At 41.5% G+C, this 26,263-nt stretch overlaps 1 protein-coding gene across 10 annotated transcripts; it reads left to right on the top strand.

Moving 5' to 3' along the window:
• The first annotated feature begins 4,030 nt into the window (after positions 1–4,030).
• Positions 4,031–25,742, top strand: pfkpa (phosphofructokinase, platelet a). 10 transcript variants are annotated; one of them, XM_030397946.1, is made up of 23 exons: positions 4,031–4,305; positions 7,572–7,645; positions 8,532–8,609; positions 9,261–9,450; positions 10,600–10,765; positions 11,082–11,126; positions 11,248–11,356; positions 12,098–12,193; positions 12,937–13,029; positions 13,622–13,747; positions 14,406–14,470; positions 14,793–14,862; positions 15,687–15,833; positions 16,893–16,963; positions 17,183–17,270; positions 18,143–18,295; positions 20,651–20,815; positions 20,971–21,032; positions 21,356–21,467; positions 22,451–22,550; positions 22,920–22,925; positions 23,525–23,630; positions 24,887–25,742. In XM_030397946.1, exons 1-23 carry the CDS (start codon positions 4,212–4,214, stop codon positions 25,041–25,043), a joined length of 2,373 nt encoding a protein of 790 aa, XP_030253806.1. In that variant the 5' UTR covers positions 4,031–4,211; the 3' UTR covers positions 25,044–25,742. The 10 variants fall into 10 exon arrangements, with proteins under 10 accessions (XP_030253806.1, XP_030253809.1, XP_030253810.1 ...); XM_030397945.1 differs by lacking the exon at positions 18,143–18,295 and adding an exon at positions 19,496–19,648 and having other exon boundaries at positions 4,032–4,305; XM_030397943.1 differs by lacking the exons at positions 12,098–12,193; positions 18,143–18,295 and adding exons at positions 11,611–11,706; positions 19,496–19,648 and having other exon boundaries at positions 4,032–4,305.
• The last annotated feature ends 521 nt before the right edge of the window (positions 25,743–26,263 follow it).

Raw genomic sequence — 26,263 nt, 5'->3', positions numbered from 1 at the left:
CTTGTAAGACACTTTTGCTAACCAGTAGCCATAAAGGCAAAGCTCAACAGCAGAGTTAGCATACATGCTAACAAGCTAGATTTACCAACAAGCCATGTAGCTCGACGGCAACATCTTACAGTGATATGCACTATAGCGAGTATTACTGTAACTGCTGTCACCATAGCCTTGTGATTAAAACATAGAATGAAACACATGTCAAGCAGGGGTCCTTACCTGTCCAGCAGAAAAGCAGCTAACTCTATGTCGCTCTTGAGTCCTTAGAAATCCCGCAGCTCCCTCCACCTCTGAAATGACGCTCCGATATGTATCCTTGTTTTCTCTCTGGCTCGGTCCAATTTTTGGTTTTTATACTGCTTTTCTTCGTCAGTCTTCTTATTTCTTCTCTTTGATGTGGGCAATGGTGGGGCATTTTTCGGCTCTGTTGTTGTCTGTTCTCCACCATTGTTTACTGTTCGGACTCAAGCTTGAACGTATCTGACCAGGTAACTGCAGGTACTGCGCCTGCCTGGGGAGGGGCACTGCTCAGTATGAGCTGCATGAGGGAGGGAGACACTTCTCAGACACTCCCCTTGGCTCTGATTGGTCGTGTTGATCCAGGAGCTGTGGATTCTTGCAAATCAAATTACAGCCACTGGGTGGAGCCACAGACAGTGGATTTTTACACAGCTGACCTGCATCTTATTCTACTGTCAGATCATAATGACAATTTTAGAAAAAATAACAAGAACAATAGTTACAGACTACAAATGAAAGATTAAGTTGTTTATGACCGAGTCCCATCAGCTTCAGCTGTCTACTTTGTTTATATCGCTAATTAGCAAATATTAGCATGCCAACATGCTGAACTCAGATGGTGAACATGGTAAACAATTGTTAAACATCAGCATGTTAGCTTTGCCACTGTGGGCACGTCAGCATGCATGTTCTCAGCTCAAAGCACCTCTGCGTCAAAATCACAGAGCAGCTACCATAGATACTCTTGTTATTTTATCGACACATCCATAATATTGAACATTTAAATGTACTAACTGTTTATGAGGCTATTTCATATTTAGTAGCTTTAGTTCATCAATTTAATTGATTGATTGCTTAATCTTCTCAATCACTGATTGATAATAGAGGCTTCTTCAATCTGTTAGGAACTGCAATCTTAATGAATCCAGCGCAGTCAACGCTGACTTTTTTTGCTGGAGCAAAGCGAATATTAAAGACGGGTATCATCAGAAAACAATGGCTAATTGGCTATTAGCAATTAGTGTAGAAGTATTATTTTGAATCTCATAGTGGTTTGACGCTTTTAAATTAAAAACTCATTATTTGTTGTCCCGTGCTTGTCAACGCACATCTGTGTCAATACTAATCATTTAAAATGTGAGGTTTATTTTTCTGTGGAAGTTTCTACTTGACTAATGATGTTTATTTTCAGTGGGCATTTTGCTCTGTCAGCAACTGATATATCAACGTAATAATTCAATATGAAAATTCTTAGATCTTTCTTGGAAAAAGGAAATGACATAAAAGAAGTGCTGATTTTAGAGTAACATAATAAGAAGTGGCTTAGAATAAAAGGCTGAGGCCTGCTTAGCAACAATCAAAGAGACCGAAAAGGGTCCTTTTTGTCTTTTTTGGTGACAATCCAACACGCGTCTCTCAAGGCATCCATGCAAAAATGCAGAAGTGACTTTTAAAAAAGCAGCCTTTCGTACATCCTCGTGCCTGGGGAGCGCACCCACAGGCTACCACATCAACTCAGATGTCACATGAGCGACCCGTGCTCCTGGTAGCACCATTAAATCTCGCCAACACCAGACCCGCAGACATTCATTTCCCTTCAATGCAGTTTATTCAGCCATTCTCTTCCTTCCACCGGTGAATCAACATCTGTCCAGCCCAGGTCTTTAAATACACAGGTGTACTAAAGGCACATTCATTTGTCACATAAATAAACATTTCCTCTGCATACTGCTTAGTCTCAGATGACACACTGCATTGCATCAGATGGCATAATAACCATATATAATAGGCTTTCATGTTATGTGAAGCAAAAGGCTGGAGGCAAAAAAAAACAACTGACGAGTACAGATCAAACACGACATGAAGGGGCTCTACTCAAGTTTCCATCTGGCAGCCTCTTTTCTGCTGTTTCCAGCAAAGCCATCTCCTCAACAACCCCATGGAGTGAAACCATATGATTGCTGTAAGCGCCTGAGGGGAAGGAGGCTCGCTAATGTAAAGGAAGCAATTCCCTCTCCCAGAACAAAGAGATTAAAAAAAGAAAAAAAAACAGACAAACAAAATAAGCGCCAGCAAGTAGTAACATTGGAGGATAATGGAGAGCTTATTCTTTGTAATGTGGAAACTTTCTTAATCCTTTACTTTCATTATTAGCAGATTTATACTGCAAAAATGCAGAAACACTTGCGGCACAAATACATGATATTTGCCGATTAAACAATGATCCCAACACATGAAAAACTACTTCTCTAGTGCATGCTTTCAAACACAGCGCTTTTCATTTTACTTTCACTTATGTGGAATAGCGTGATGGGCCAACATGTGTCACGCAAAAAATGCTGACATTCAGGATCACTGCTGAAAGACTGATCTACGGTGATGGTTCAGGTAGATGTGCTGAATTTATAGTTGTATGTCTAACATTTCAGTCTTGGCTATCCTATCCTAGCCGCAACATGAGTGTAGCTTTTTTGACATTCAACCATAACCACTACCCTTGTTTATGTTAAACACTTAGTTTTGACATTGAATTGTTAAAATATCAATGAAAGGAGAAAAAAATTACGTGGATTATGGCGATGATGACTCAGCTTTGGATGACATTTTCAAAAAAGGGTGCCACACCTGCCTATATGTACTCATATTGTTTATGAATAAAGATGCCTTGGGAAAAAATATGAGTTCTTATATCAACACTATATCAGTATTAATAGATTAATTAGTGTAGTTTGCTTGTGGTTGATGCAGTTTGATGTCACTGTGCATGTAATTTGATCTTCGTGCCACTGGATGGAGACAGTTGCTGGCTGGCTCCATGAATATCTCAGTTTTCAGGAAGTCATAGCCTCAGATTCAGTCACAGGGTTTTAGGCCCAACAGTGAGGAGAACAGTTCCTCATCACTCAGCACAAGGTCACAGTGGGTCGTTTCAGTAATGCAGTTCTAAACAGAGGTCGGTGAATTATGCAAGGGCACATGTAATAATCATTATCTGGCAATCAATAAAAAAAAAAGTCAGATTTAATTTCAGGACAGTGCCAAGCCGAGCTGTGTTTTGAAACATTACAAGGGAACAAACAAAAATAGTAGTTAAAATAGAAAAATTTTAAATTTTGCACAAGCAAACCATGAATACAGATATCAGCGTCACAATATGAGACAGTGGCAGTTATGGAGAATATTGTAACAAAGACAAAAGATAATATAGACATGTATAAATTAATATACAGCATGCCTAAGGTAAATTATATTGAGCAACCATAACAGCAATGTGATTATTAATTAAACAATATTTTTAAAAGAGTGCTTTTTTAAACAAAACAAAAAAAATTGATAAAAATTGGAGTCTGTAGAAGCCTAGGAATTCTGTTTCCTCCTTTTTTTTTGACAGGATGTGATGATAAATCAAGAGCAAGAGGGCCAATAACAATGTGCATTTATGTGATACAATACAACACTGTTGTCTCAACAATGTAACACTGCTGTTCTGTAACAATGTTTCAGTGTGAAGCGTCGTATTTAACCTTTTGAATTGTTCTCTGCCCTGCTCCCAGCTGCACACAGTAGACATATTCAGCATTACTTAGAAGGTATTTAGTAAATCGAGCTGAGTTTTGGTCAGCTCAGAGTTCTACCCCTCACCATCCCTGAGAGATAGGAATTTACACTGCATCCTCCTACCTTCTGCCCCGCCCACATAAGATCTATGTTCCTTCCCATTGGTTTAGAATCAAAGGAGAACCAATTGAACCAGGATCTGGTTGGCCCATCGTGATGTCAATCACCCTCCCACTGCCAGTTCATGCAAATCGACGATGCGGAACAGGGAGAAGGAGAGCAGAGCGGGCGTACATAGGTAGAGGGGGCGGACGACTGTTGCCCTTCATCATTTTAGCACACTTTTTATGCTGTTGCGGGCCTCTTTTTATTACTTTGTCGAAGTGGACTGGGATATACACTGAACCGCTGTGAAAATGGCGCAGCCAGACAGCAAGAAGATCTTCTTTGAGAACCTGTCGGGAGCGGGGAAAGCTATCGCAGTGCTGACGAGCGGAGGGGATGCTCAAGGTAAACTGTCGAGTGACAGTTTCACGCATATTTATCGTTGTATCAGTGTGGACAGGCCCGTAGAGGGCGAAAATGCACGTCTTCAACTGTACGATGCATGTCTGACAGTGGAATGACGAGGCTTTTCTTGTTCCACCATACAAAGCATTTATTGCTGACCGGTAAAACAGTAAGGTTACCAGTGTTCACTCAGGAAGCCCGCCAGTTAGCATGCTAACGTGACATATCCTGCTAACTCGCTAACAGCATCACCCTTTGTCATTGATTTGGTGGCATGTTTGTCGCCATGCACGATGACAGCAGCTTAGAGAGCTGACAAGGTCGAGACGTGCCATCTATTCCCAGTCTAGTGCACTGTAAGCGAAGAGTTTGTGTTCCTGTTTAATCAACTCACAGCCATTAAACTTGGGTGAAGCGGTGACAGCTCTGAACGTGCAGGCCACTGCATTGCGGTGCGTGCTAGTCTAAATATGCAGGCTGCTGACAAAGAGAAAGTGACGAGGAGGGTCGAGAGAGACTGCAGAAGAGCATTATTAGCGTCTAATGTCTGATCGTCAGTGAGATAAGGGTTGATGCTGTGGTTAGCAGTCACAGAGTGGGTCGGCGGTGGGTTGTCTGTTCATCCTGTGTACGTGATGAGCTGCATACATCCCTGCTACGTCACAGAGGAAACCCTGGTCATGTGCTCACCAGCTCGTCTCTTGATGTGACCGCATCGCTAGTGATACACACACATCACCGCGTAGGAAAGAAAAGCACGACACTCTTATAGCAATTAGGTACTGCTAGTTTAGCAAAACTAAATGTATTATACGCAGCAAGTTACTCCATGCTGAAAACCAGACCGCTCAGACATGAATTCAGGGCTTCCCCCAAGACAGCCAGGGCTGTTCTGATAAGTTATACTGTGATCATTGAATGGAATTAGCTTGATTAGATCCATCATAACACTGGTTTTGTGAGATGTTTCTGCATAGGTATATAGTATACCTATATGTGTCCACACTAAAAGAAAAACATTACTTGCCTTAAAATAGTGACTAAAATATGGGGCAATAGGTAAGAATGCGCCACCTGTCCAATTCATACTCAAGACAAAAAGGGGACAACACATCATCAGAGTAACCACTAACTGCTGCTAACTGTATCTGCTGTTAGCTACTCAGCTCAAATAGAAGTGTAGCTAACCATCTAAACTGGTAGCTTGGAGCACTGCTAAACAGGAGCTTTGGACAGGGATGGACCAGGGCCATATCATCATATCCCTTCAATTATTTTAAGCATTGAAATTACATGAACATCAAGTAAAGTTCAATGTGAGCAGTAACCTTTAATGCAAAGTTTTTCCATAATGTAAATATATTCAAACTCACTCTGACTAAATTACAGTAATGCAGAGTTGAACTTAAACCTTATGTGTGCATTTAAAAATTGCATACACGGTTAGAGGGAACGTCTACACAAACAAAATGTGTTAATTTAAGTGTGGTTGTTTAATTTATTCACATTGATTTATGATAGAAACACTTAGTTACTTGAAATATGGCACACAGAACTTATGTAAAGAAACATGGAAAATGGAAAATGTTCACAAAATTGATATAAAGTCACAGTTTATTTTTAGCCAAATGATTGTGGTGATGTGATACTCTGCCTGGCAATAATCCTTTTTCGCAGTAGTCATTTTGACATGTCAAAATGGTAAAAGCACAGGTGTGGTTAATAAGGATGGCTCTGAGTGTACTGTTTAGCCACAACAGTGTGACAGCAGTGTGACCCTGCATCCACAATGCAAACCCAAGCAGTTAAATGTAATTAATCCATTGTTTATTTCATTACTAAGGCTACATCTGTGCTATTTCTACTGTGACATCTCAAAATGTTTACCATGAAAAACACCTGGAGTTAATCCAGCTGGCATTTTCTACCATCTGCACTTTAACAAGAAGAAGTTTTCTGCATGTTAATTGCCAGCCATGTTATGTATATGTATCTCTTCATGGCTCTGGAGAACTGAATCGATCCTTGGTGGTGGGTGGGTTTAGAATTAGTACAAAGTTGGCGCACACATGGAACACATACAGAGAGAAAGAAAACTGATGGAGTTGGCCCCAGAGCAAACCAATGAGGCTGTGGCATGCATGACAGGCTCTGAATGTCTGTGTCAGAGGGCATTGTGTAGCCTTGGCTTAGTCTTTTCACTGACTGCACGAGAACCTGTCAGTCCTGCGGAATGCAATGGCAAAACTTAATATTTCTGAGCTTTGATGAAGACATCCACGCTGGATATCAAGCATAAATGATGCATGTCTTTGACAATCTTTGAAGTTTGATCCCAGTCTTACTCATGATCCGTTCTGTGTCTGTTTCTCAGTCTCTAAACCACTCCTTTCTTCCCTGACGGGCTGCTCATTTGAGCATAGTTATGTAATGACACAATAGGTCATGGACTGTTGCACTGGACAGCATGGCGAATAGTTGGTCACTTTCAATTATAGGTGCCTTGTTGACTTTCGATGTAGGAAAGGAAGGAGTTAAGGAACACTCACTTCTGAAGGATTTGTTCTTCCCAATATAGTTTACCGTCTTAGTTGCACTGTCTTTTCACATTATTGCTGTCTCCTCCGCTGGCCCAATGGCCCAAACCTGTGTTGCTTAGTAACAGCACTACTTGGCTGCCTTTACAGTTGTTGTGTTCACCAGTATGTGCAGAGAAAAGGAAACCCAGTCCTTTCTTCTGTTTATATCTCATCCAGTCAGCCAAGTTCCTGTCTCTCTGCCTGCTTTGGCTATAGTATTACCCATTATACCCACTGTCAGTGTTTAGCTAACCTGCCATTGACATTCAAGTCACAGAGCTTGGGCTTATTGGTTACTGAGTTCACTTTGTCTAACCACAAAGTAACTGGGCTGCTGTAAGAGGAGCTGGGGAGCCTTTTGACCAAAAATGGTAGTGTGCTGCAGTGAGAAAAGATCTTGGCCCAAGCACCAGACAAACACAGAAGGCACACACTAATGCACATTGTGTCACACATTGAAGATGCATAAATACTTGTGAGAATTGTGTGTGTGTGAGAGATGAAATAAATATATCCATGCAGCAACTGTGCAGGACCCATGCAAATCAGGATTTTAGTTTGATTTGCTATAATTGAAACACATGTGATGTCCCTCTATAAAGTCCAACTATTTACCCTGCTCATCATTTCAGTGTTTTTAAAATTGTTTGAATGACTTATTGTTATTCTTTTCTTTTTTTCCCCCAGGGATGAATGCTGCTGTACGTGCTGTGGTTCGAATGGGGTTATATGTGGGAGCAAAAGTTTATTTCATTCATGAGGTGAGCCCATACTTAGTCATTATCATTATTCAGACCTTTTTGTCCATTCCATAGTTTATTTTATCCTATAGAAGTGGGTGGAAGTATAATAACCATGACTCACAGCCACACCATCTCTGAAAATGAAGGGTCTCTGGGTTTTGATTGACTGTTGGTTGGACAAAAGAAGCAATTTGAAGATATCCCTTTGGGCTCTGGGGGAACTGTGATGAGCATTTTCACAATTGTTTGACATTGGATAGAAGATAAAACAACTAATTAATGATGTAAATAACTAGCAGAATGATAATGAAAATATTTGTTAGTTTCAGCCATACAGAACACTTTAGATACAATTTGCAATTGTTGTAATCTTCATAACAACCTGATGTTAAATATCTTGGAAGCAAGTTTTTTACAAGTACAACTACAACTGTATTCCAGTCTATGTCTATGAACACATGGCTGTTTACTGTCGCATAGCAGATGTTAGAGGAGCTTTGGCACGGGCCGTGCTCTGCTTGCTCTTCCTGTGATCCCTGCACATCTGTGTATGTCCTGAACCTCTCTGCTCAGTGTGCTGTTACATAACTCACTTGAGGCTTTGGCAGATGCCTCATATGAAACTCCCCTCCTAGTCAGGTACCACAGTACTCTGGGGGTTATCTTGCACCCTTCTGATACAGACAAACTTTACACCATCATTGTTAAATTCTTGAGTGTCATGATTACATATTTCTACTGTTCTATGGTGTTGCACTAGATTAAAATACTCTCAGTATTTCACACTGAGAGGTGGTGACCTGCTGATGCAGTTTGGAGTCCACACTGCTCCAGCTGTTGGCCTAATGTTGTTTGAAACTTACCTTGCATTTATTTACAGAGAAGCTTTATCTTCTTTTGTCAGGGATATCAGGGTATGGTGGATGGAGGAGATAACATCCAAGAGGCCTCATGGGAAAGTGTTTCCAGCATGCTACAAGTGGTGAGTAATAAACATTGGCAGCATTCCACATAATATATTGAAAATAATATAATGAAAATACAGTTACTTCTAAAGCTCTCAAGCAGTTAATTACTCATTACATTAGAACTTTAAATGACAGAGCAGGGTAATAAACAGGAACTTGCAAGTCATGCATCTGTTTTGTGGTTGGAGAGGTCATCCTGTAACATCTGAGCTGCAAGTGTGTGTGAGTTCATCAGCAGTGTTTACTGTTGTCAAAGTATCCTCCAGGGATACACTGAACACCACACTGCACCAAATACATAGAGCTGAGGTGTAAAGAGAAGCTTAGTGACTTACTGCCACATTATGTAACTACTTTCCCCTTAAAATAACAGCTGCAACATTATTTTGATGGTATGGTGTCTTGTAATAGGATGGATGGTGTCTCTGTTTCTCCACTATGTAACTTCAGCGAGAAGGTAGCATTACAGCACTACATACATGTTTACTTGAAGATACAAGTTTTCAAATCATAACATTTTTATGATATATTAAAGACATGGTATTTGTATCAACAATAGTGGTGGTCCACTCAGAAATTGGGCAGGAGCCAAATCACACAGAATGCCAGATTTCTACATAGTGTAGCTTTTAAAGTTGAACTTTTAAGACACCTGTCGTTTTCAGGGTGGGACAGTTATTGGCAGTGCCCGGTGTAAAGAGTTCCGCAGCCACGAGGGACGCCTGAAGGCAGCTCACAACCTGGTTCAGCACGGCATCACCAACCTGTGTGTGATTGGTGGAGATGGCAGTCTGACGGGGGCCAACCTCTTCAGGGAGGAATGGAGTGGGCTGCTGTCGGAGCTGGTGGAGCAAGGTACTGAGGGGGGGATGAGCCTTCTCTTTGCTTTAGGCTGATACTATGTTCTTCATTTAAACTGTGTTCACTCTGCTGAGTCACTGCAGTACCTGCCAGTATGAGCAGACATTTCTGTTTGTAGGTTAGATATTTTTCTAATCCCACATCCTCCATACTCACTTTACATTAGAACACCATTCTCATTGTGGCTGTTGCCACATTCTGTCTTTCTGTAATAAACTCTGCCTCTTTGTTTTGATTGATTTTTACACAAACAATATTCCATGTCATATCATCCTCTTAAAACTCTGTTTTGAAATAGTTGACTGTTAGTAAACTCTAGGTTGCGCTCCGCTATAAATTGAAATATCCAAGATGTGATACTTTATTAATGCTCTTTCTGATCAGCAGATGCTCATCATTAACATTTGTTTTTATAAATGGCCCTCACTTAAGTTAAAATGGCTTTGCTCAATATAACCTTTTGTACACAAAGAGACAGTCACATAGTCCTAAACCCTGATTCCCCAAAAGTTTGGTCGTATTTGAATTTTTACAAATCCTTTTTGACATCAATTGAAAACACTACGAACACATTTAATGTCTTACCTGTATATTCTAAATGCCAGCAACATATTCCAAACAAATTGGGGCAGGGTCAACAAAAGATGAGGAAAGTTATGGTATGCTCAAAAAAGCATCTGTTTGAAACATTGTGATAGTATCATGGCTGGGTATGAAAGGGGCATCCCTAAAAGGCTCAGTCATTCACAGGCAAGAATGGGTGAGGTTCACCATTTTGTAAAACATGTGGTTGTACAAAGGACATTACTACATGTGCTCAACACTTTGTAAAACTTGTCCACAAACAGCATTTGTTTGGGAAATGATCTTATTCTGTTTTCATTTGTTTGACACAGCACTCTAACCTTTTGGGGAATCTGGGTTGTAATAGCAGTCTGAAAGGGTTTGTATTGTAAACCGGTTTCTTCCAGTAAATAACTGTTTAGGTTTTCTTTCTCTGAGCTCAGCAGTCTCCATTGCTGCTCATCCTGTCATATTTTGACAACAAGCTGTGAGAGCAACCTGTCTGAATAACTGTGGAAATACAAAAGAAAACACAGAGTACACTGCAGTGCTTAAGCCCTATCTTCCTGATCCTCTCAGGCTCAATTGAAGCTGATGCCATTCAGAAGTATTCGGCCCTTCACATTGTGGGGATGGTTGGCTCCATTGATAACGACTTCTGTGGAACTGACATGACAATCGGCACCGACTCTGCTCTGCACAGAATCATTGAGGTGGTGGATGCAATTATGACTACTGCACAGAGGTAAGGGGGAGACTGGTATATTTCGTGAGACTATGAACAGCCGTGCACGCTAAACTAATGTCTAAAAAAATATAGGATAATTTACAGTATTATAAATATGTCTGTATAACGACTTAATATTTTTTTTAGAACAAATTAAAATCCTGTAGTGCTGAAAATGGAATGTCACATTTGCAAGATCAAATTACGCACCAATTATATCACCATGTCAAGGCTCCATTCTGCATCATCTTTCAAATATCTTTATTATTGGATATATCATTGCAATGCTCTATGACATCAATGCTAAATTATGTTTTCTGTTCTGTTCTTTCAGTCACCAGAGAACATTTGTCTTAGAAGTCATGGGCAGACACTGTGGGTAAGAATACATTTGATAAAGTTCATAGAAGACCCAAAAACAGAATTCCTAAAGCAGAGACGGAGACCTTTATCAGCTGTGTTTTATATACACAGTCTTCTGTCTGTGGGTTTTATCTCAGCTACCTGGCCTTGGTGAGTGCCCTAGCTTGTGGGGCAGACTGGGTGTTGATTCCTGAGATGCCCCCAGAGGACGGCTGGGAGGACAAGATGTGTCAGAAACTGTCTGCGGTAACACTATCTTATTTGTTCCCTACAATAAACCCAATGAACTGTACTGTACTGTTTGTTATGTGCAATGTAATGTAACCTCTCTGTCTTGTTTAACATGACAATGTTGTAATGATTCTGGAACTTCTCAGTTTTTCTATATCAGCGACTCCTGTCTTTTTAATCAGAGAGGACTGATGTGAAAAATGTTTTATTTAGTCTGGCGTCTTATTGTGTTTCTTTTCCTGCTCTGGAAACGTTGTTCTATGATTTAGACCCGTTCCAGGGGCACAAGGCTGAACATAATCATAGTTGCAGAGGGAGCCATTGACAGGCATGGGAAGCCTATTACCTCTAGTTTTGTCAAGGATGTGAGTACCTGAGTGTGAAGAAAGGGGAAGCCAGAAGCACGGAGACCCGACTGATTTAAATGAGCCTTCTGAGCCACAAATAGCTGAATATTGCCATGATTATTGGCACCAGAATATGTAACAGGATGTTAATGTGAGTGGAAAAAAAGATCCATCTTGCTCCTGATGGGATAACGCTGATATTGAATGTCAGGCCACGATAATGCAGCAAAGACAAACAGTGAGGTTGGCAGGAAATTGCTGATTATGAAGTGCCAACACGCCCTTTCATTAACAGAGAATCCGTCCTCGGCTGTGTGCATCATCTGGCCCCCGTGCTTCTGAAAGACCACGTCACAGCCACAGTCTCAGTTTTTCTGTCATGTTGTTTCTCCACCACCCCTCCTTGTAGAACCGAGCAGGGATGAAAAGGCTGAATATCATAATTGTAGCCGAAGGCGCGATTGATCGTAACAACAAGCCCATTACCACTGACTATATCAAGAATGTAAGTACAGAGCTCTGTGTAAACGTGTGGCAAGTTCCGGCTCTGACTGCCTCCTGTATGACCTCTACTACTGTACTGCTGCCCTGGTGTGGCTTTGACTCTGTTGCTGTGTTTCTGGAGTGCTCTATCAGACACACGCTGTAGTTTGGTAAGATTGCTTCCACCACGTTCTACTACTGCTGTAAAACTCTGAGCAGATACCCTCACTAAACCAAACCTCATTTATGACTAACTGCCTCACATAGTTGTATTGAATATGTTGTTTTTTTTTGGACACTTTCACACTGTATATTTGCCCATGGACAGTATCACTGTATGCCATGACCCTGCACTAATAGTTCCTCATTTGAAGGCAGACATGTCAAGCATTTTTTTTTTTTTTTTTTTTTTTTTTTAAAGAAGTGCCTCCATTTAATTCGGCACTTCCCTCGAAGGATGTTCTGTGACGTTCAGTATAAGAACTCCCCGCTAACATGACTGAAAAATAAGAATGGCTTGCTTGTGCTTTGCTGTTTCCCCTTTCTCTTCATCTTTTCTTATGTGTTTATGTTTCAGTGTGTGATGTATCTGTCCATGTATGTATGCACTTTTTCACATAAATACATAAAGCTGTATCACTAACGTGCATGAGACCCATTAAGGATTCATCAGTCCAGTTTATAGAATTGTTTCCCATCAGAGGAATAGCAAAACATGTAATGCCACAATATTTTTGCTCAGAGCTGTGTATTATTTCCTCCCAGCTTGTCGTTAAATGCTTGGGTTTCGACACGCGAGTGACAATCTTGGGCCACGTGCAGAGAGGAGGGACCCCTTCTGCTTTTGACCGCATCCTGGTAGGTCTGCCACTTTCATGAAAAATCGATGCCACTGAAACATTTTGCGCAGTGCACTATGAACCTTGTACATCATCCTCCAAAAATATAACATTTGACTGAAACAAATGATTTTAATGTGTAATTGTTATGTGTAGATTAAAAAGGAAATTATGATACATTTAACCGACTAGTATTTGTTGTGCAGACTAGCAATAATAGCATTTTCTCTACGCGTGCTCACACATTTAACCTAGTGTACAGTTCTGCTGTGAGCTCTTTTGAAGGCATTTTGGTAGGAATAGGGCAGTTGCCAAGAGCATTTCCTGGTTAATCCTGTGTGTGTCTGAGGAGAAATGGCTCCAGGTTTTAGGTTAAGCACATTAACAGATTTATGGCTCAGCGTGAGGAGCAGTGCATCAACGACAGTGTGCGACAGATCCCTTCACATTCACAACACGCCAATTAAAAACTCAAGCAGACAAAAAGATGTTATGGAGAGTTGACTCTAATTTGTTTCTCTGATGTATAAAAAAAATATTATAGGTGTCCAGGAGAGAGGTTTTGATAGTGAGGATGATCCTGTTTTATCTGTGTGTCTTTGCTCACACAGGCCAGTCGTATGGGTGTGGAGGCTGTTCTTGCCCTTCTGGAGACCACAGCCAACACGCCAGCCTGCGTGGTCTCTCTGTGCGGCAACCAATCAGTGCGCCTGCCTCTGATGGAGTGTGTACAGATGGTAAGCACTGGATTGGGCTGGAAAGACGCCAAGACTGCAACACATTCAATACACACATCTACAAAAGCACGGAAGCTGAGGAGCGAGGGAAACTACAAAGCATGTACAAACACAAACACGGGGAAATGACTCTGCTGGGCTCAAAGAGGCAGAGTCAATGGGGACGGGTTGGAGGACCGTAAGTAAAGATAACAAACAGCACAGCCCATTGAGCCTGGAGTGGCACTAATGCTCACAAGAGAGCTGCATTGTTTGAGAGACAGTTGTTTCGGGTTAATGATTATCTGAAGCATTTGGCATGGCTGGATGTGACTGTCTGCAGGACAGTGATGTAATAGCAAAGTAGCTCCATTAAACTGCAGAAAACTTTATTGTTCTGTTGCAGGTCAGAAGAAGGTTACAGAGTAGCAATTTAGGCAGAACAGTTGATAACATGTTTATTCTTGCATTGTTCTCTCTCTTTACACAAGAAAGGTTGTTGGTTAGTCCACCATGCTCATAATAGACACTTCGAAGCTTACAATTTGAATGCCCTCAGATGTTTTATCTCAGCTGGTATAAATCAACGCAAGTGCCACCGCTCTGTCCATACAGGAAGTCCAGTGTATCAAATACAACTGAATGCAAGCAGTGAAAATTCTCTCCTTTTCTTCCTTAGACTCAAGAGGTGCAGAAGGCTATGGACGGGAAACGGTTTGAGGAGGCAGTGAAACTTCGGGGCAGGTATGACTGGCTGCCCGCTGGGACCGATCTGATATATGAAAGCCTTCACTTCACTCAGGATCAAGCACAGCAGTTTGATGTTTCTTACTGAAGACAGCTGTAGTAGGGGAAGTGGATCATGGTGCTTATTTTAAAACGTCAGCAGCCTGTAGTTTATAGACGGGGCACAGTCGATGATGAGTTGGAGATTATATTTAAGAAGATTATACGAAAGTAAACACAGTTTTGAAGTTATAACATGTATTTTTATGTACATGGCACTGAAAACGTATCACACTGTGGGGGGTTTTAACACTATTGCGTGTTCAATATTTTATTGCAGGAGTTTTGAAAACAACCTGAAGACATACAAACTGCTGGCTCATCGTAAACCAGAAACCGAACTGCCAACTGTAAGTCACTTGACGACATGTTGACATTCCCTTGGAAGTTTTGAAGGTGACAGTGCTGTCAGCTTCTTTTTGCACATGCAGTAGCTAACCTTACCATGTTTGAGGTACAGGTTGTATTTAGAGAGGTGAATTGGCCTCCACAAGCCACGGAGGTGTTTAATCTTTTGCTACACTGTCCTGAGGTTCTGCATACAAATAATGACTCGGTTGCTTCTGTCATGACGCTGCTAATTCAAGATGCAACCTTGGCTCACATACTGAGAGAAGTATTCCTGTAAATGAGTGGTTGTGGTGAACTGAGAAATGTGAGTAATTCTCTGTAAACAGGTGCATCAGTTTTTTCCTGCTATTGTGGAAAATAGCTGACTTGCGATAATGGTGGCCAATTCATAAGCAGTTTGAAGTTTTACCTGCTTGCTGTGGAGCCTATAATTGTAGTAATAGGCCTCACAAGAGGCCCAGATGGCTCAGTGCTTTGCTCTACAGTGATATTAGATGACACCTGGCTCCCCTGCTGAGGCATGACTTGTTAACCCTGCCAGGAGGAATTGTGGTTCCATCTGAGGCAGCTCACACTGAAGATCAGTGAAGTGTAGAATCAGCAGGGTCGACTCCATGCTGCGGAGCTCGCCTCAGGGTTCGGCTTCTCACTGCATCTGTGATAATGACCACTGTCGGCCCAGCATGGAACCGATAGCAGACCAGAAACCATATATTGATTTACTCCACAGAGCTTCATCAACAACTGCAACATTCTCTCTATATTTCCAGTGATGATTAGACAATCAAAGTCACATTTTATGCTCGTTTTTTTGTGCCCTCAGAGCAACTTCAATGTGGCGGTGTTGAATGTTGGCGCCCCTGCAGCAGGCATGAATGCTGCCGTCCGTTCAGCCGTCAGGGTGGGCATCTCTGAGGGGCACAAGATGTTTGCTGTCAGTGATGGCTTTGAGGGATTCTCCAAAGGACAGGTGGGTACTAAAGCACTCATATTCTGGTACTGCACTGTTGTGCATATCTTGTAGGAAATTGGAGATTTGATGTTATGATAATAAGCTTAATGAAATATTGTTTGTGTTCTGATCAATAACTCGAGGAATTGGACCACACACAATCAGTGTTAGCTCCCTGACTGAAAGAATAATCAGGGAAATCCTGGAGATAATCAGTCCAGATTAATGTAAACCAATTTTCCACTCTGACTGTCCCTCCTCTGCCCTGCAGTACCACAATAAACCAGTAGAGTGCAACAGAGTTCAAAACACAGCTTCGCAATAATCAATCAGTTGTCTGTTTCTCTCCTGATTTAAATAAGCAAGAATTAATTCAATTCAGTGTCTTTCATTCAATATTTTGAATGAAAGATAAAAGCAGACAGCAAACTTGTGTTGCAGGAGACTGTGCTGCAGTTTGAGCCATTGTTATTTTCCTGCTCTTTAACTGGTTAAACTGGTTTCACACGCCTCTCCTTTATCCTCCCCTGACCTTTTCCGTGTGAAAAAACCTTAAACCCTTAGTCCACAGTCCGGCTCATTCAAAGAACAAACACTTAACAAACCATTTATCTTCTACAGCATGTCTCCAATATCACTGGTTAGTAAAACACCCTGCATGTGCCCCAGCCTGCTGAAATCAGGCTGTGCCAACTGACCCTAAGAAGATTAGAGCAGCAGGAGTAATGGATTTCTTTAGTTGAGTGCTCTCGGACTCTCTGCTAAACACCTCTGTGTTTTCACTGGTCCAGTCCTCCAAGAGACTGTGTCCAGGAAAATAACTCTCCGCCTTACAGTCTCTGCACTGAGACCCCGACCCAGAGGATGTGTCAGATAATAATAATACAGAGCTGTAACTCGCACAAAATGTTCTAGGTGTATTAAGGTCTGCGATTTATGAACCAGCAACAACATAGAGACAATGTCAGACAGAGGATTTATAGATTTACAATGCCTAAGGAAGGAAGTTATTAAAATGTAATGGAGTGCTGCGCTCAGATTTAAGATGCGTGTGTTGTTATTGTTGTCTTTTGTCAGATTAAGGAGATTAAATGGGCTGATGTGGGAGGATGGACGGGACAAGGTGGATCTCTGTTGGGAACCAAAAGGTAAAATCTTAATCTCTGATGGGCTAGCATCTGCTCAGTATTACTTAATGAGTGTTGAGTACTGTAAACATTATTTCTGTAGAATCTAGACTTAAATACAGATTTTGTGTATTATTATTATTATTTTTATTATTATTATTATTATATTTTAAAATATTTTTACAAACAACAATTTATTCTCCTTCCTTCCTTTCCCCCTTACTTTCTTCCTCTCTTCAGAACACTTCCCGCTAAGCATGTTGAAAAAATTGCTGAGCAGATGCGAAAGAACAACATTAATGCACTGCTAATTGTTGGTGGATTTGAGGTATGTTTCAAACTCTTTTGTCCCTGCTTAATACTTTTGCTATTGAGGCTACATTGACATCTTTCATTTCCTTACACTTTTTGGCTACTGCTATATTCCATAATTTAGCAACATTATGAGTATGATAAAAGTGACATTTCTGCTGATATATTTAAGAATAACAAACTGCTGAAGCATTACTCATATTGTCAGTATATGACAGTGAACACTGTAATGTTGATCCTCCTCATCAGTCTTACCCCATTTTATGTCAGTGCACCACCATATGGCTCCATACATCATCATGCTTCAAAGTCATATCTCTGCCAAAAAACCTGTTAACGGCATCAGTTGTAGCATAATGTTGGTTCACTGTTGGTTTCCAGTACTTCGAATACATTATTAAAGAGGAATTAGGAGTTGTTATTGAATATATTTGAATCATACAAATGAAAAGTGAGGCAACACTTGAACTGAAATATAGATAATCTTATCATTTGGTTTAAACATGAGACAGAGAACACCTGCTGTTTTCCAGTCATTTCACGCAATCCTGTTTACATGCTCACCAGCTTTATTTTCCTGTGATGTATGCAAGGAAATGAGCGTCATGTGTATGAATGGATATATGCGTGTGTGTGTATTAGTGTTTGTGTGTGAGTGTGAGTGAGAGAGAGAAAGAGAGAGAGGGAGAGAGAGACTGTGATGTTGAGACTGTGTGGAGTGGTACCTGTCTGTTTCGCTGCTGTCCGTTGTGATAGACCTGGCTCCTCCCCTTGGCACCCTCCACCTATTGTCTTCCCCTCCTTGTGGCAAGTAGCACCTCTCAACCAAACCAACCTGCCACAGTCTTCACCTTCACAGACACTAAAGCCCTTGGCTCTGCCCTGCAGGCCTTCCTGTCACTGCTGGAATTGTTAACGGCGCGCGGGAAATATGACGAGTTCTGTGTGCCCATGGTCATGGTCCCAGCCACTGTCTCCAACAATGTGCCGGGCTCAGACCTCAGCATTGGCGCTGACACGGCTCTGAACGCCATCACTACTGTAAGTGATGGGGGCTAGCAACCAGAATAGTTGATCTCAGCAACACGCTGATACTCTCATATAAAAACACACACGCAAGCAAACGCTGAAACATGTCTCTGCTTACATAGCAAGCCAGCCTATCATGTTTCAAGAAGGGGGAATTCGCTCACTCGGTCATTTTACCAGTCACTCAGCGTGATCCGCAGCCTGTCGGTGAATCTGTGGAGGAAATTTTAGCCATACCTGGAATAAAACTTCAAACTTCGGCATCAGAAAATTGAGCCGGATGTATAAATTGAGTCACGATTTGTACGGTGAGACTGGTAAAGATAAAACCAATTTACAGAGTAGCGTCCCTCCCTTCCCCATCAGGTAAGTGAGTGACGACATGGAGGCATGCCGTGAGGTGCACGAGTGTCGTGACCGCAATGTTTGCTCTGCCTGCCCCTCTCCCTGACTGTGTGTTTGTGTCCTCCCACATCATTAACACCAAGATGAGTGGTTAACAGCTACAGAACACAAACTAACGCAACGTAGTACAGTTAACATGCACTGTGTTGTATGTGTCCATTTGAACTGATGCACTCACTTCATTCAATAATTGTAACTCGGCCTCATTTCCATTGCTCTTGTGTTTATAGCATCACAATAACTGAAATGTACACAAACGTAACCCTTTGTGCACGTAAGTCTAAGGGACCAAAGCAAATATAAACAGAAAAACATCTCCGAGCTGTGCCACCATCTTCCTCATTCCTCGTCCTCCTCAATCAGTGCCTGTCTTGCCTGCATATAACCTTTCACAGCAGATACAGCCGGTTGAGTTGCAGTGTCACTGCGTTTAGCTGCTGAGGCTCACAAACACACATATCTCTGTCCCATCTCTTCCTTTCATATCATTTCCTGTCTGTCTTCCTTCTGTTCTATCTGTTCCATCACCTTCCTTCTACATCTTCTCTTCCCCCAATGTTGCGTGGCTTTAATCTGCCACCCTGTCAATATCATTTCCTCCTTTCACTCTCTTCATTTTCCCCTTCGAATCCATCTCTCTGTTCACACTTCTGTCCTCCCGTCCTTTCTGCCAAAGGGAAGCCATTGGCTGCTATCACACGGAAAGAGCCGGAATGGCAGGATACGCTCCAGAGAGAGAGATCAACCTCTCTCTCAGTGGCCGGCCTTCTGTGGCTCTAACGCGTTTTTCATGTACTGCCGCTTCAGGCGTTTGAAAGTCTGCTGCAGCTGTTTGAGGCTCGCGCTACCTATGAGGAGTTTTGCATCCCGATGTGTATGCTGCCTGCAACCATAAGTAACAATGTACCGGGCACAGACCTAAGTATCGGGGCAGACACAGCCCTCAATGCCATCGTGGAGGTAAGGCAGTCGAACCGCCGCCGGCACATTTGTGAGCGCTTTGTTCAAGACGCTAATGCAAACAGGATGAAAATGACACATGATAACAAGTAACAGTGGAGTTAATGGTCCAGTGCTAATACTCAACAAACTGTCAGGTTCCAAAAGCAGAGTATTTGCTGCAGCTCTGTTGATTCCTTTACTCATTAACCCACCATCAATCCCAACTAAAGCTAACCTTCACGGTAGTTCTAACATTAACGTAGACACTGGATATCTGTGCAATTTTAAAGGGGCACCCCACCTTTTTACACATCAAGTTCAGTTTAGTTGTCATGAGTAGTACGACTCAGCCTGTGAGAATTAGTTGAACAGAAAGACTGCATTACAAACTGCAGGTGTGAGTGAGCTGTAAAGGCAAATTGGGTATAATGAAAAGTGCTTTGAAGTTTATGTCGACTATGGGAAATGTAGGATCCAGCATTTTTAGGTGCTTGACCAATGCTAGGGACTAAAAGTCAGGATATCACATCCCATGCTACTCTGAATTTGACCATTCTGTCTTTAATTGGTCTCTTGTGAGTCCTCTAACATTACGGAGGTGCAGTGCTAAATTAGTGGAATGCCCCTTTGACAGTGTTGTAGCTTCCTAAACCGTGTAGACTCTTTGCTGACATCACATTCCCCTGACATTGTGCTGATTATTATAATTGGACTATTATAATAAAGGTTTACTGTCAGATAAAGCTGCATTTTATGCTGAAGCTGCCTTGACACTTGTACAGATTGTTAATAAGCATGCCGGCCTTGAGAACAGTGTTTTGTTGTTTTTCTATGTGAGATGTATTATTTTAACAGTGTTTGACCTCCAATCATCACACTTCTAATCGTACTCGTTTCACACTATGATACGTTAACATGACATTTAACTGGAAGTATCTCAGACGTTCAGTGTCATGATGCTCAGCGTGTACTAAGCATTTAATGCATACTGACATTGTGAGCTTGCATGCATACACGCAGACTTGCGACCGCATCAAGCAGTCAGCCAGTGGGACCAAAAGACGCGTGTTCATTATTGAGACCATGGGAGGTTACTGTGGCTACCTGGCCAGTGTGGGGGGCCTGGCTGCCGGAGCTGATGCCGCCTACATCTACGAGGAGCCGTTTGACATCAGAGACCTGCAGGTGACACATCAGTAAAAATACATTTTGTAGTTGAACTGTTCAGTCCCTGACATGCATGGATGTCACTTCATCCACTAGAGGGCATTCAGGCTAACCTCCTTTACATTACAGTGCCCTCTACTGGTCAACATTATACTTACTATCTATTCCCACAGGCCAATGTTGAACACTTGACAGAGAAAATGAAGGGCAGCATTCAAAGAGGACTTGTACTCAGGTAAGATAAGGACTTCAGTTACTCACACAGTCACAGTACATTTTAAGGCTACATCCTTCTGATTATTATACAGATACACAACTGGTGTACTGCTGCTGCAGTAATCCATTATTTTCTGCCCTCAGTATTAGATTTTAAGCTGCTTGTGTTGTAAATGGAGCCAGTGCTGATGTCATCAGTTCAACAGCTGACATTTTGAGTGCTGCAGTCATCATGATGTCATATCGACACAAAGTCAGCGTGGATCTGTAGTAGAACCTCGGGAATAATCAGTAAATGTAGACTCAGACGTCTGTTTTCCTTTACTGTATGTGTGTGTGTAGGAATGAGAACTGCAATGAAAACTACACGACAGACTTCATCTACCAGCTGTACTCTGAAGAAGGAAAAGGAGTGTTCGACTCCAGGAAGAATGTGCTCGGTCACATGCAGCAGGTAGGCATAGCCTCACTGGTTACCATCTCATACAGACTAAATGGGACTATTCCCTACTGAAGCGGCGTCGGGGGTAACAATTCATCCAGATTTAATGAACAATTTTCTATATTTGTATCATGAATATTCACGTCCCCATTTTACATGGACGGGCTTTGTTGTGTTCTGGCTTTGTGTGTCTTGAGATTAGCGCAGAAAAAACTGGATCAAACAAAACTTTGATGATCTCCAAGGGGAAGTTGGGTTGTGTCTGCAGCAAGTACTGGGAGACAGAACAAAAAAATGAATTTTAAACATAGCATGATGAACAACTTCGACAAATATGTTACTTTAAAGAAAAAGTTCCCCCAAAAATGAAATCCAGCCATTATCTACCATTCCCATGCCCATATTTGGGATCTCTGGGCTTCCAGAGATCCCAAATATGGGCATGGGAATGGGAATATATATATTTTTTATTTTGTTTTTGTAATAATTTATACATTTTTTTGGAGATCCCAAAACACTGTTAGCCTACAAGACACGCTTTTGGTTGTACATAAAACAAATTCAGTTCAATTTAGGGTCTTTGGTCTTCCAGAGACTCGGATTATGCCGATGGAGCCATCTTATTATTATTTTTATTTTGTTAAACATATCTTCATTTACTTCAGCATCGTCATGGGGTTGAGTAGATAATGACTACATTCTTCATTTTTAGGTGAACGTGCACTATCAATATTAAAGAAAAAGCCTTCAATGTATATATATCTCTCTATCATCACGTCCTGTTTCTTGACTCTAGATGTGACATCTTTAAAAAGTTGAAAGTAAAGTTGATAAAAGTCGATTGAGAGTGCAGGCTATGGTGCATGAAACAATAGGAAAAGAAACATAATTGTGTGTGCTACCAATATATGAGTGTAACTGCAATGGTTTCCATAATAGGAAACAAATAAGTGCTATTCTCATGTTGTTTCGTGTTTAAAAAAACAAAACAAAAGGGAGGAGCACCGTCTCCATTCGACCGTAACTTTGGGACCAAGATCTCTGCCAAGGCGATGCAGTGGGTTACCAAAAAGCTGTTGGAGACCTTCAGACAAGGTGAGGTTAATGCTCCCCTTCAGTCTCAGTGAAATGACCTGTGGTAGTCGATCCTCCCTCCCTGCAGAGGCGTGACCAGTGTGAGGCAAACCCTTTCCCCAGATCTGTCATGGAGTCGCTCCGTCTGACATTTTGATGTATTTTAATCCTCGAGAAGGAAATTATTTATCGACCATTTACATTCATCAGCAGACAAATCTAATGAGCAACTGACTTCAATGTACTTACACTTTCTTTTTTGATAGATTACACTAACAACTGTGAGTGACGTGTTCTTCTGAACAATACACACTGCATGTGCACAAGCGTTAAAGTTAAAACTCCTCTTTTTTCTTTATGTCTATTTCCCATACACATGGATGACATAAGATGAAGGTAAATTGTCTTTTTTTTTATGCTGGCTCCATGACCATCTACATCTTTTATATTTAGCTCCATGTCCCTGTCTGTCATTTCCACTATTCTGCCATATAATAGATGCACCCAGCCCGTCTAGGCTCTTATTGGGCGTAGCTAGGATGTGTTAGTGCCTTCAAAAATTAATCAGCGGCCACCATGCTACACTATTTCCAGTTCATGACTCATCTGAAATGGTTTGATTGGAAATGTGAGCATGGTCTGAATTAATAAACCACATGTTCCTTTACCCTGCCCAGTATTTCTTTGTGTGTCTGTGGTGCTTTATGTTGCTTTGTTGTAGTCACGATTTCTGTATCATCACCTCTTTTTTTGTTTTTAGATTTTCTGTTTTACTAGCTCATTGTAGTCCTCCTGTGGATCCATACAAAAGAGTTTCATTTTATTTACAATTCACGGCCACTGGCTACAAGAATCATCATCATCCTACACCACAACCTCCCACACCCACCGGCAAAAAGCTGCTCTATGCCTCTGTTTGTTTGCAACCAAAAAACAAGGACGGCTAAAGTACATTCCTGTGTTTGCACCTCTGATGCCACTGTGTTTCCCTGCAGGCCGAGTGTTTGCTAACAGTGAGGACTCCTGCTGTCTGCTGGGAATGCGACGCAGGGCTCTGGTCTTCCAGCCCGTTGTGCAACTCAAGGACGACACTGACTTTGTGTACGTATCACCCTACTTGAACTTTAAGGGACGTAAAAGATTAGTTTAGTTATCACAGGAAGTCTTTGTTAATGCCTACTTTGGTTTCACTGGGAGATTTCCAAAGTCTTAAGAAAATGACCCTGATGATGTCATCACGTCACCTTTGGGAGTTAACATTTTTACGACAGGACACCATAAGTATAAACCAAGGTTGTGTTGCATGAAAGGTGTGAGCATTCAGGAGGCAGGGACAGTCGATTGACATGCTGTTGAGTCCCATTGTGGGAGATGTAGGCGTTTTTGGAGCTTGAGCCATTTCATTAAGAACTCAAAGCCAGGATATCTCGGTCTGCGCCGCATTGATTTTGAGCATTCTTTTTAAATCAGTCTTTTTCGAGTTTCCCAGCTTTACCCGTTTAATATTCCTGGGACTGCTGACAATGGCCCAAAGCTGTATTCAATCCACAGTCATGCCGTGCACGCTAGATTTGATTAGATGAAACTCCAAGGATGTCTGTGGGTGAATTATGTCGGGGCAGCCGCAGATGAAAAAGATAAAGTGAAGGATTAACCAGGTAGAGAGTGCTTATGATAATACATTTGATAATAAGCAAATAGAAGCACGCTGGCACTTCTATTTTTCTAATTATTCCACTTTAATTTTGGCTCACCCAAACTGCCGTGGTGCCAAAACCGAGAGCATGTGTATAAAGTAAATAATGCTAAATATTCATATTCATGGTAGAGATAATCCTTTAATGATTTGGAATCAAATGAACTCTTGACAACTCTAAGCTAGGACTCAATCTTTTCACTGCCCCCCCATTCATTAGAACATACTAGATATGTGACCGTCAGCAGTAAACTTTAGAATTGAGGCATTTGTGAAATAGTTTAAAGAAAAAAAGAAGACGATAGCTGCCACAACTAGTCAAATAAAAGACACATTAAACGGCGACCATTTTGTGTCAAATTGTCACTTTTTCTGACTCCAGCTTCTTAAATGTGAGGATTTGCTTCTTTTCTTTGTCGTTCATGACAGTAAATGAAGTTTGTAATGAGTCTTTGGGCTGTTGGTTTGACAAAAGCGGCAATTTAAAGACATCACTTTGGGCTCTAAGAAATGGTGATGAGCTTTTTTCACTTTATTGACTAAAGAAATCAATTGTGAAAATAATCTTAATGAATCTTAAATGATCATTAAAATAAGTTAGCTTCAGCCAAAATCAAAAACACGACAACCGCGGTGCTGACATTTCCTCGTCTGTCTGCAGTCACAGGATCCCTAAGGAGCAGTGGTGGTTGAAGCTGCGTCCTCTGATGAAGATCCTGGCCAAGTACAAGACGAGCTACGACGTCTCGGACTCCGGGCAGCTGGAGCACGTCGTACGCAACCGGCCTAAAGAGTCGGACGCCTCGGTAGCCATGTGAAGGCCAGTGCATACGGCGGCCCGCAGAGTCTGTGTGTAAGGCCGAAAGTTTGTGAGGCGCCAGTCCGTGTTGTAAGAGCTCCAGTAACAGCGTTAACAGCCGCCTCTGTTCGGCCGCATACCGTGTTCATTTCCTGTCCGTGTCATTTCCCTCAGTGTCACTCCTCCATGTTTTGTCTTGACAAACTCATGAACCGTAAACTAGCCTCTGCAGTGTTTCTAATATTAAAACCCACACTTACTCTCTCACACACATGCACAGCTGTCCTGCCCCGCGTCTGTGTGTCCTTGTTGCCCTGGATGTTTAGTGTCACTGTTGTTTTTAAATTGCACTTTTTCTGTCTGCAGTTGCATAGGCAGGCTCTGAGCCCAGAGCTGCACAAGGACAGAATAGAAATGGCATCTGCTGTAAGAACCAATGTGTGTATCTGCCCAGAACCAGTGTGAGGTTCAGCATATTTATGTGAGACTGATGCAATACAGTTCTGCCGCTGCAAGTCAAGAGAACTGCGTGCTGTGCTTTACACTGAGACTAATATTTATCTTTTTAACATTGTTTATTTTGCTTGTGAACATGGATATATTATCTGTAGGCACTGCTGTACTAAGTAGCTGTCTGTCATATTGCACCAACAAGTTAGATGTGTAAGAGACTAATGTTTCCCACAGAATAAAAATCAGACTTGAGAAGTGTACTTCATTGATTTGTGTCACTGGATTTATTCATTAATTTATCACCTTAATATCCTCATCTTTTTATCTCTGTCGGTATTTCCCTTTAATTAACTTTCAAGTTGGAAAAGGTCACGTATTCTACTCCGTCTGATAGTATCATGTACAGTATATTCTTTCTGGCAGCACCATTCAATGAAATGGAAATATTCTAGATGTCTTGTTGGACACTGGGTCAGAGCCTCAGTATGCAGTGACTGTTGCAGTTAAAGCGGTCATATTATCTTAATTTCTAGGCTCATACTTTTATTTGAGGGTCCTAGTAGAATAGGCTTACATACTTTAATTTCCAAAAAACAAAATGGTCTAATATGGTGCATTGCTGCAGGATCCCTCTTCACACTGTGGACTTTTTCACTTTGCACACCTTTTTACATGCATAGAAAAAAGGAAAGAGAAAAAACCCAAAAAGCAGAATATGACCTCTTTAAAATTGGAACGGCAATCATAATTTCCGAGACCAAATGACCACAAACGGTCACAAACTGT

The sequence above is a fragment of the Sparus aurata genome, chromosome 19 (assembly GCF_900880675.1).
Source record: "Sparus aurata chromosome 19, fSpaAur1.1, whole genome shotgun sequence".
Taxonomy (NCBI): Eukaryota; Metazoa; Chordata; class Actinopteri; order Spariformes; family Sparidae; genus Sparus; species Sparus aurata.
Note: the sequence above shows the minus strand (reverse complement) of the source record. Positions and strands in the feature narration are given on the sequence as shown.

What these genes read in the sequence shown, in the direction of transcription:
- pfkpa (XM_030397946.1), top strand. Translation starts at nt 4,212, where the DNA reads ATGGCGCAGCCAGACAGCAAGAAGATCTTCTTTGAGAACCTGTCGGGA. An exon ending in CTGCTTTTGACCGCATCCTG is followed by an intron (nt 13,030 to 13,621) that starts GTAGGTCTGCCA and finishes TTGCTCACACAG; the next exon opens with GCCAGTCGTATGGGTGTGGA. An exon ending in TCTCTGTTGGGAACCAAAAG is followed by an intron (nt 16,964 to 17,182) that starts GTAAAATCTTAA and finishes TCCTCTCTTCAG; the next exon opens with AACACTTCCCGCTAAGCATG.